This window comes from Equus caballus, chromosome 5, assembly GCF_041296265.1.
Source record: "Equus caballus isolate H_3958 breed thoroughbred chromosome 5, TB-T2T, whole genome shotgun sequence".
NCBI classification, from domain to species: Eukaryota; Metazoa; Chordata; class Mammalia; order Perissodactyla; family Equidae; genus Equus; species Equus caballus.
The window spans coordinates 43,680,064-43,690,383 of NC_091688.1; the positions used below are offsets into that span (position 1 = coordinate 43,680,064).

The window sequence follows — 10,320 nt, forward strand, 5'->3', positions numbered from 1 at the left end:
GTATGCCTAGTTCCCAACAAGGCCCTTGGGCGGTACGTGTGTTAAAGATTGTGAGCTGAATGAATGATGCAAGGAAGGTGAATGGCAACCCCCAGTAGGCCTGAGTGAGATGAAGGTAGTCAGTCATCAAAACTTCCTGGTTCCCACTTGTCAGACATCTTGGTAAGTTCACAGGAAGACGACGAATGGAAAGTCAGTCCTGGGGGTGTGTCAGGCTGTCACCCTCCTTCAGGCTGTGAAAGCAGCAGCATGCTCAGGCCATACATCACAAACTCAACACAAGATAAAAGGACTCCTGTCCTGGGCTCCTCAGGAACAGTCTTCTGCCTCCTCGTATCTGGTAAGTGTCTGGGAGGGGAAGGGACTCTAGCTGAGATGCTGGAAAGGATCACTAAGGTCACAGCTGAAGAGAGGGGAACAGAGGAGTCTGGAATGAAATCCCAGAAAAGGGGCCACAGAGAGGGTAGTAAGGGGAGAAGTGAGGGCCAGGACGGAGCCCTTATGGGATGTGACAGAAATTCTGGGACATACATGGCCACAGGAAGTCAAGATTCCTTCCCCTGTTCTTTCTATTTGTGTGAACACACATTTCATCCATCCTTCAGAAAACTTTCCCCAAACAGGTGCATCCCCTATGTGTTTCCTTTAAGATACAAAACCCTAGATGCCCACTTAGATTGGCAGCACTGGGTGCTGGGTGGAGAGCAAAGGTGGAGCCATCTTGCATGATCAAACTAACTCCACATCAGTTTCCCACCCCTCCTGCAGCCTTGGCTCAGGGAGAAGCTGGTCTTAGAAGCGAGGGGTCCAGGAAACCAAGAGTGAGGAGATATTGAACTGTGGACTCTCAACTGACAGGGGCTTCTGCTTTGTCCAGGCTCACTCACCTCCCGCCGAGATGTCCTCCCAGCAGCACCAGCAGCAGTGCCAGCCCCCTCCCAAGTGCCCCTCGCCCAAGTGCCCCCCAAAGAGCCCCGCACAGTGTTCACCTCCAGCCTCCTCGGGCTGTGCTCCAAGCTCCGAGGGCAGCTGCTGCCTGAGCCACCATGGGCGCCGCAGGTCCCACCGATGCCGGCGCCGGAGCTCCAACTCCTGTGACCGTGGCAGTGGTCAGCAGTCCGGGGACTCCAGCTGTGGCCAGGGCTCTGGGGGCTGCTGCTGACCTGAGCTGCCGATGCTGAGATGAGCAACTCTAGAGGAAACAAGAATCCAAAGGGTCAAGGAAAAGCCCAGCCTGACACATCCTTTCCCAGATACAACATCCTCCCTTTCCCAGCCTGAGCTGGGGATGTTCCATGGAGGACTTGGAGCTCTCTCCGGAAGGCTCTTTCTGTCCTATGTCCAGGATCTCACAGTTCCCCCACCCCCTGCATGTGCAATGATTGGCAGGGCCTGTGCTTGACTGTGAAAAATAAAGCTTCTCTTCCTCATTACCATGGGCAGCCGACGTGTCACTTCACTCTATCCCTCCCCTCAGTTCCTTGATCAACAAATCCAGCTCTAGGGGAAGAACTTTAGATCTGGACCAGGAAAAAACAGCAGATCAGTTTCCCCTGCACACATAGAAGGGCTGTGGAGTTTTTAGTTGGAATGGCGACTGAGAGAAGTGTGAGAGTTGTATGGGTTTGAAGCCCTGCCACTCTCAGTGACTTTCTCTGTGAAACCTGAGTGGGTGTTGATACAACCTGGGAACTGCCAGTGTGTGATGTGATACTTTTATTTTATTTTGATAAGCTATTTCTGTGTCTAATGAAGAAACAGAGAATCGTGAGGCAAAGAAAGAAAACAGGCAGAGGAAGGAGAAGGCGAAAGATGGAGGAAGGAGATGTGAACCTGAGGAAGGCAGGTTGACTCAGTGGACTCTGAGAAAACGCAGGGAGAGAGATGAAAGGCGAGAGAAGTATTTAAATTAATAAGGTCCAGGGGGAACAACATGGGTTGGAATTTAGTTGAGGAGATGAGTGGAGTGCGGGAAATGATAATTTTAGGAAAGAGAAAATGAGAAGTGTTGCTGGAATCATAAGTGGATGTTATCTAAGGAGCAAACATTTATTAAATTGTGAACTTTACCATGAACTTCAATAAAAGTCCATGTTTGGACCTAAATTGTGAAACTTAGATGCTCCTGAGGTTGAAATAATGTTCCTACACGTGAGCCGAGAGTAACGTCTCACATTGCCAGAAAGCCAGAGAAATGTCAGAGAGCTCAAGCTAGAGTCAAATTGCAAACAGTAAGTGACATTGATGTTAGGGACTGAGCAGAGCAAGCAGGAGGGAAATAACTGTGGATAATCTTATAAGTTCACTAAGTTAAAAAAACGATTTATCAAACCTGGAAATTAATTATTAAAATTTTGAGATCAAAAAGACCTTGAGAGGAGTTTAATACCAGACGTACACCAACCATATCCAAAAAAACAAGAAACAATTCCTTGAAGTAGGAGTCACAGCTCTAGCTGTTAGTCTAAGTGTGATCTGAAATCACCAGAGATCCCTCAGCCAGGGTCAAAAACAACATGAGTCCCAGTGAAGAGGATGACAGGCCTGGCTCCTAGGGAAGAGCTTTGCCTCGCCTCATAGGGCCTGCCAAACCTTGAATGCAAGGTGTGAGGACTGTCGACACAGAGACCCAACAATTCTGTGCAGACCTGACATGGTATTCCACAGGATGGACAAATCTGGAGAGTTAGAACATGCCATCTGACAGGGCCTTTAGAAAAAGACTTGGAGGCTCAGAAATCCCCTAAACTGCCACTTTGAATAACCGACAGAGTTATGACTGTGGTTGAATCGAATCTGAGTGAAGAGAAAAAGGAGCAGTGTCAACTGAGAAAGCTCCTGGTTAGGACACCAAAGAGCTCTTGGGAAGCTAGAAGTAATAAAAGAACATCTTAAAAGTGGAGCCCAAAAGGGGAGATCCCAGTAGTGAAGAAAAATAGATTCCCCAAATCTCATCAGGGTAACATCAAGTCCTTGCCTTGGACCCATTTATTCACTCAACACATTTTCATTGAGCATCTATTATGTGCTCAGTTCTAGACACTAAGGATACAGCAGGGAATCAGAGGGATAAATTTCTCCTCTCGAGATCTTACGTTCACATGGGTCTATAGGCGACAGCCCCCAATTTTACATGAAATTCAGACAGTGAAACACAGTAGCTCTCTCTTCAGTTGGCCTCCCCTCCCCTGGGGGTGAGGACATTGTGTCAGTTCAATAAACCCAGAGAAGACACCTAGCTTGGGCAAAACACTGAGGCTTTGAGATAGTGTCTTGGAGGTGACAAAAAAGGACATTGAGTGTTAGCTTCCACATCAAAAGACAGCAGCCAAGAAAGGAGAAGGGACAAATTGTTAACACTAATGGGACAATGTTAGTGCACACACAAACCTCTGTCCTCACGCCCCACCCAGTCTCCCTCCTCACTCCAGAGCCCAGGGAAACCACATCTCCCAGGGGTGCTCTTTCTTCCCATGAATGTCACTTATTTGATCACCTACAAGGGGATGGCTACACCTATAGGCCTTCCTGTGAAAGGATAACCAGACACATAATCTTCATCAATGTTTATAAAAAACAATAATGCTTTGCCCATCATTGTAATTAATGTTTGTGATTTAAAAGATTTGTGCCATTCTTAAATGTAATGTTTCAGAGAGCAATGCATCTCTAATGTTGTAATAAAAGGTGATAGAAAAATACTACACAGTGTACACAATTGTAATTTCCCAAATCCTTGGTCAACCACTGATACTCAGGTGTTCACAAGCCTCACCATTATCACCCTCATCATCACTGCGCCCATTAAGTATGATTCATAGCTCAGCTAATTTCCCTTAGCCACCCCAGTCAGTTTGAATCACTCCCTCCCCAAACTATTCCTGGAGCTCTTGGAATAAACATCACAGCCATTAAGATACTGACACAATGGCCCTCAGATGTATCTTAATTTACAAACCATGCCACAGCAGATTCTATAGATTTCTTGTCTTTATCTCTGATTTTACTCCCCGCATGCTTGGTCCATTGTACCTCCATTACTTTATGGCTTTTTCTTTCCCCAGACATCATCTGTTAACTGGAGAAGCAGGAATTCAAGTTTAGGAATGTCTGACTCCAAATGAAAGCTTAAGAAGCCCATTATTCTGCCCCCTGTTCTGTCTCAGATCCCTCCAGTGCCCCCTCAGGTCCATTCCCCCTCAGCACCAGCATTATTTCTTCCTCCTGGGAAGGACCCCCCGGGTTCTGAGCTCCTCTTGGTATGACCATTTAGGCTGGCTGCCCATAGACAGACCAAGGATCTATACCTCTGCTCTTGCCACTTGTCCAAGTACCGTTCTCACAAGCCAGAGACCTCATCCCATCTATCAGCCCCAAGTGATAGCAGGTGATGACATCTAGCCAACCTCTCCCTCAGAGTCACTGTAGGCAAAAGGGAACTGAGCTCCAAAGACTCTGACCTGGGCCCTGAGGACTTCCCACACATGCGTGTTATGGCACTGACCACATTGGATCAAGATTATTTTATTACTTATCTGTCTGCCCCATTATACCGTGAGCTACTCAAGAATGGGGACCAAATCTTATTCATTTCTGAATTGCCTGTGTACAGCAGAATGCATGATGTGCCACCGTGTTGGTGCAACACACCCTGTTTGAATACTTGAGAAAATGGATGGATGGATGAGTGAAAGAATGAAAAACTTAAAATGACTATGGGAAAGCTGAGGCACAGGTATTCGAAGAGCCTTGTGACTTTCCCCACAGGAAAAGTCTTTCCACCTGCCCAGGAAGATACCAAGGACCTAGGGATGGAGATTACAAGAAGCTGAATCAGCTCAAAATATGGTAAAGAAGGAAGGGAGGGAAGGAGAGAGAAAGAAAGTACAGAAGGAAGGAACAGAGGGAAGGAGGGCGGGAGGGGGGAGAATATAGAGTGAAAGAAAGGTAAGAAATGACAGGCTCACAGAAAGTTTAAAGGATGGGTGTTTGGACAGTTTGGGGGCTCCCTGCCATCAGAAAAGCTCCTGCTCCCTCTCCCCCTTCCCTCCCAACCACCATGACATGGAAGCCCATGGTGAGTGGTGTGGAGAGCTCCACACCTCCCTGTGATGCCTGTGTCTCTGCCAGGGTGCCAGGAGGACCCCGAGAACCCAGGATCAGTCATTAAGTTGTCCTTCCTGCTCAGAGTGCAGGCATAAGTCCTCCAGGACTTTCGTGTGCCCACCTTCCTCCCTGCAGTCAGAATGTGTAAGAGATTGTAGGAAAATATGCTGCTTGGAGGAACCGGAGTTGAGAAATGAAGGTAGGAGTTGAGGCAGAGAGATTTCGGGTAATTCTGTGGATGACAGGTGAGTAACACATTGATGCTCACACTCTCTAACCCCCTAATTGTCTCTTTTCCACCTCATGGGACTTGATCTAAGAAGTTCCTATAGAAGGTTCTAAGCTGTTCCAGGAGTCTCATCCTCTCTGATTTTGAAAACCCATACCCCTCTCTCTATAACTGCTTAGCTCCCCCTTCCTGGATACTGTAAGGTAAAAGTGTATGACTTTGTGAATTAATGACTCTTCCTTTCAATGCCACCCACCTGCCCTCTGCCTGTCCTTTGCACCTGAAACCCCCACCCTTGCTTTTCAGGGATTCCACCCATTCCTCAGCACTTCCAGGCCCACATTGACCTGTAGGTAATGTTGGAGCCTGGAGCAATGCCAAAGAAGAGAGGACATGGATTACTGACCACCCACAGGTGACCCATAGGAACTGAGGGCCTGGAGGTGAGGTGAGATCTGAGGATATAAAGCTTTTCAGGGTTGATATCTTATGCAGCATTTCATAGACTCCTTAACCATGAAATGCTGATTTCTTGGAATTACGGTTAATAACACCAAGAAGGACAGTCCTCCTAAACATAGTTAGGGAAACATGGCCCAGGCCTCGGAATTTCATTACTGATTGGCTGCTAGTGGAAAGGGAGACAAAACCCAGAGAAACCCTTGGAACATAGACCTTCAGAAGGCCTTCTAATTGCTTCATGGAACAATCTAAATTCAGTGAGTTACAAGAAGAAACAGTTTTCTTTTTGTTCAGTCATCGCTTTCTGTGCTGTGTTAAATCTCTCTTACCGCTATCTCAAGCAGATTCCATATCCATATCCAGGATTGAAAAAGCCAGGCCGTCCAGGATGGGTCTGTGGACAGGCCCACAGACATCCACTGCATTTCACTGCATTTTCACTCCACACTGACAGTTCTGGGATGTTTAGAAACTTTAGAACTTACTTTCCAACTGTCATCTCCCAGTAACTAGAGATTTCACGCCTAAGAAGCAAAAGTGGTCACTCTGCAGCTATTTTCAGTCCCCCCATGCAGCTACCATGAGAAAGTGCTCATTCCATCTTTCTGAAGTGTCTCTTTCCAGTCCAGGATCTACTGAAAGAAACCTCAACAATATGAGCTCAGTGACCACTCAATCAGAGTTCTGGGGGTGATTCTGAAAATACCTCCCAGCAGAGGACGGGGACCACATGCTGGAGGCAGGAAAAGGCTGGTGAGGATGTAAACGCCTCCACTCTTCCTCTTCACCATCCACACTCAGAGCCAGCCTTCCTTCCTGTAGCCCAGTGCAATTACACTCCCACAGGCAACTTGAAATAAGTCATAGCAGTGCTACGCAAGTTTTGGGTAGAATGGGAAGATGAAAATCGTAGTGAAAGTAATTTAATTTTGCAATGAGCATAAGTTAATTTTTATTTAAAATTATAATTTAATTTAAATATGGGTAAAGTTTGGTTATAATCCTAACTATGATTTATCTTGAAAAACATATAGCAGGGGTCACCCCATGGCCGAGTGGTTAAGTTCACGGGCTCTGCTTCTGGGGCCCAGGGTTTCACCGGTTCAGATCCTAGGCGCGGACACGGCACCGCTCGTCAGGGCATGCTGAGATGGCGTCCCGCATAGCAGAACCAGAGGTCCTACAACTAGAATATACAACTATATACTGAGGGGTTTGGGGAGTAGAAGGCAAAAAAAAAAAAGATTGGCAACAAGATGTTAGCTCAGGTGCCAATCATTAAAAAAATAGCAAAATATATTTATTTTAATACTAGAGATTAATTGAATGAGAAATTCATCTCTAAAATTAAAATGAAATTCACAGGGGAAATAGCACTCAGTTTGCATCAATTTATCATATACATAACGTAGATATAATGAGGCCAGCTCCGTTAGAGGAGATGCACCCAACACTACCACAGACTTCATAAGCAGAAACACGTTCAACAAAATCATCTCCATCAAACCTGTCAGTTATTCACATTTGCAGACATTCTTTAACTAGTTCAAGTAAATGAACAACTCTTGACTCTGTATTTTTATGATCTTTGAATGAAGAACACACATTCCCTGGGATCTTGATAGAAATACCATGCCTTTTATAATATGCTAATTGTGATTCCTGTCACTCCAGTTGTTGTTTCCTTCTCTATACTTGCTCTCAAGCACTGATTTGACTCCACTCCTCTCCTGCCCAGGGATCCCCTGTTGTTTCCCAGGTTCCAGCGAGTTTCTCTTAGGGACCCCTCCTCCTCTAGCTTCACCTTTTTCTCCATTTCCCACACACAGCTCACTCTGAATATCCAATGTTCTCAGCTCAGTCACCACGCCCAAGAGCAAGAGCTGATTTACCCAGATCCCAATTTTCATAGAGAATATACAGGAAAAAAGAGAACACCTAAAGAAATACTGACTTTGTGGTTAGTCACTTACATTACAGCACTTACCGCATGGGAGCAGACTCCTTATTGACTTGTCTGTTTGTCCAATTAGACAGGTCAGGCTACTGTCATATTCAACTCTACATTCTACTGCAAAGCATGAACATAGGACACGACCTCTATTAGGAACATATGTAGGCCTGTGTGGCAGGTATTTGAGCAAGTACCAGGGTTTCATGATTCCCTTTTATCAAACATATTGCCTTGCGCCTGGAGCTGGGCTGGGAGTGCTTTGTGCAGTCACCCTCCTCCAGCAACACACTCATGCTATGCATCACAAACGCAGGAGCTTCTGTCCTGGGCTCCTCAGTCCACAGCCGACTCAGAACCAGCTTTCTCTGGCATCCATGACATAGCTGAATGCCCAGCGAGGGCAGGACCTGAGCTAGCAGTGTCGGGAAGACAAACCCAGGCCTCCTCAAGAAGAGAGGGAAGCAGAGGATCCAGAATGAGGTAGCAGGAAGAGTATGGGCTTAATGAGCATCTTTATGAGATGTTTCAGGGATTCGGTGACTTGCAAAAGCCATAGGTCCTCAGTACACCCTCATCCTTTTCCTAAACATGTTCTGAAAGATGCACTTATCCCACCAGACATCCTCGAGGAAGCTTTACCCCAAAGTTTTTATTCTCCTCCATCATTACATGGAGACAAGATGCTGTGGGGGTCCAATCAGAAAAGAGTCAGTGTTCTGTTCTAGCAAGAGGCCAAAGAGGAAAGCATCTTCCTATGCTAAATTAACTCTGAATTTATTTGTTTTCTTTCCACATTTCTTAGTTCGAAAGTAGAGTCCAGGGTCTATAAAATCCATCAGAGAAGAGACGGTGGCCAGAGGCCTTTGCAATACCATGCTTATTTTATTCTCTCTAGGGTCACTAACTCCTGCTGAGATACACCGTTAGCAAAACCAGCAGGAGTGCTAGCCTTCAAATGCCCTCCAGTGTGCCCACCCCACTGCCCAGCCCCAGGTCCTCCTCCAGTCTCTCCCTACTATGGACCCAGCTCTGGGGGCTGCAGTAGTTCTGGGGCCGCTGTGACCACAGCTTTCACAGCTGCTGCCTGAGCCACCACAGCACCATCTCTTCCACTGACACCAGCACCAGAGCCCCGATGGCTGTGAGTGTCCTCTACCAGGGATCTCTAGAACAAGGCTAGAGACTCAGCAGTGCCAGTTAAGTGCCACCAGAATTCCTGCTTGTGGTTAATCTACTCAGAGGTGTATGGAAATGGGACCAGAATCAACCAATAAAGTTTGTATTTAAGACACCAAGACAATCGGGGTAAGCCAGAAGTTATGTCAGTTATGATTCCACCACTGAAAGCTGACCTCACAAGTGAATTCTCAGTAGTCGTAGGAAGACAAATTCTTCAGTCTTCACCTGGGGACTTCCCAGGCCAAACCCAAAACCCATTTGTTCAATCATTCATTCGTTCAGCAAGTATTTATGTGGCATTGGTCTACGTGCTTGAATCAGTGAGGAACAAGACAGACACAACTCCTGCTCTCAGGGAGTTTACATTCCAGTTTGTCCATTGGAAGTGTCTTCTGATTTCCTTGCAAGGCACCAGATTTAGACAAAAGTGGATCTATACCCGCTTGACCTCTCCTCCTTAGGCATTGGATAGATACTAGTGAAAAGTTGCTAAACCTAGTGAAAACACTCTTCATGAGCAAAATTTTGAGAACCGGATGCTGTTGGTTTGGTGGTGACAAAAAGAACATCTAATGTCTGTTTGCTTTCCCACCAAAGGTGAGAGCTAAGTAAGGCAAGGGGAGAAATTGCTGGTACCCACGGTGAAATGTTCGTTTGAAAATTGACCTCTTCTTGTCCCCTTCCCGGGCTTCCTTATTCTATCCCTAAGTCTCAGTAAAAAAAAAAAAAAAAGCACATTTGCACAAGTTTCTGGAAAGCACTTCTGTTTTCTACTTGACTACAATATATGAGAGCACTAAAAAAGGATGGCCACACTTACAGTCTTTCCTGTATCAGGATAATCAGATGCACTTAACACAATAATAATGTTTTGTCGAAATCTGTCATTTTAAGGTATATTTCAAATGTAAATGATTTGTCCCGTTCTTAGGGACTTTCGACATATCATAATTAAGGAGGAGATATATCATAATAGATGCAATGAGAAAATACTACACAGTTGACGTAACTGCACTTTCCACAAGCTTGGTCCACTTTACATCAGCTGCGTACAATTATTACCATTATCAGCCTAATTATCTTCACACAACCAATTATCGTTCATCTTTGGTCCAATCTCTCTTAGCCATCCCAGCCAATTTGAATCACCCTCTTCTCTGAGTTACTACTCCTGGCTCTCTTAGAATCAATACCACAGTCACTAAGATACTGACACAATGGCCCTTAAATGTTTGCTAATTTGTCAGGCACGTCACCACAGCCTCTGTAGATTTCTTATCCCCATCTCTAGTTTTACTTGTGACAGCTCTGGTTCATCATGCCTCTCTACAAATAGTTTTTTCTTTCCTCAGACATCTCTACCTTAACACAGCTAGTAAGAGAAGAAAGG

At 45.7% G+C, this 10,320-nt stretch overlaps 1 protein-coding gene across 1 annotated transcript; it reads left to right on the top strand.

Annotated features, from left to right (window-relative positions):
• Positions 1-770: 770 nt before the first annotated feature.
• On the top strand, positions 771-1,296 carry LOC102148609 (late cornified envelope protein 3B). The gene has a single exon (XM_005610121.4). The coding sequence runs from the start codon at positions 899-901 to the stop codon at positions 1,160-1,162; it is 264 nt and encodes an 87-aa protein (XP_005610178.1). The 5' UTR covers positions 771-898; the 3' UTR covers positions 1,163-1,296.
• Positions 1,297-10,320: the final 9,024 nt, after the last annotated feature.

Bases quoted from the DNA above. Each gene is read 5' to 3' on its own strand.
- LOC102148609 (XM_005610121.4), top strand. From the start codon at position 899: ATGTCCTCCCAGCAGCACCAGCAGCAGTGCCAGCCCCCTCCCAAGTGC.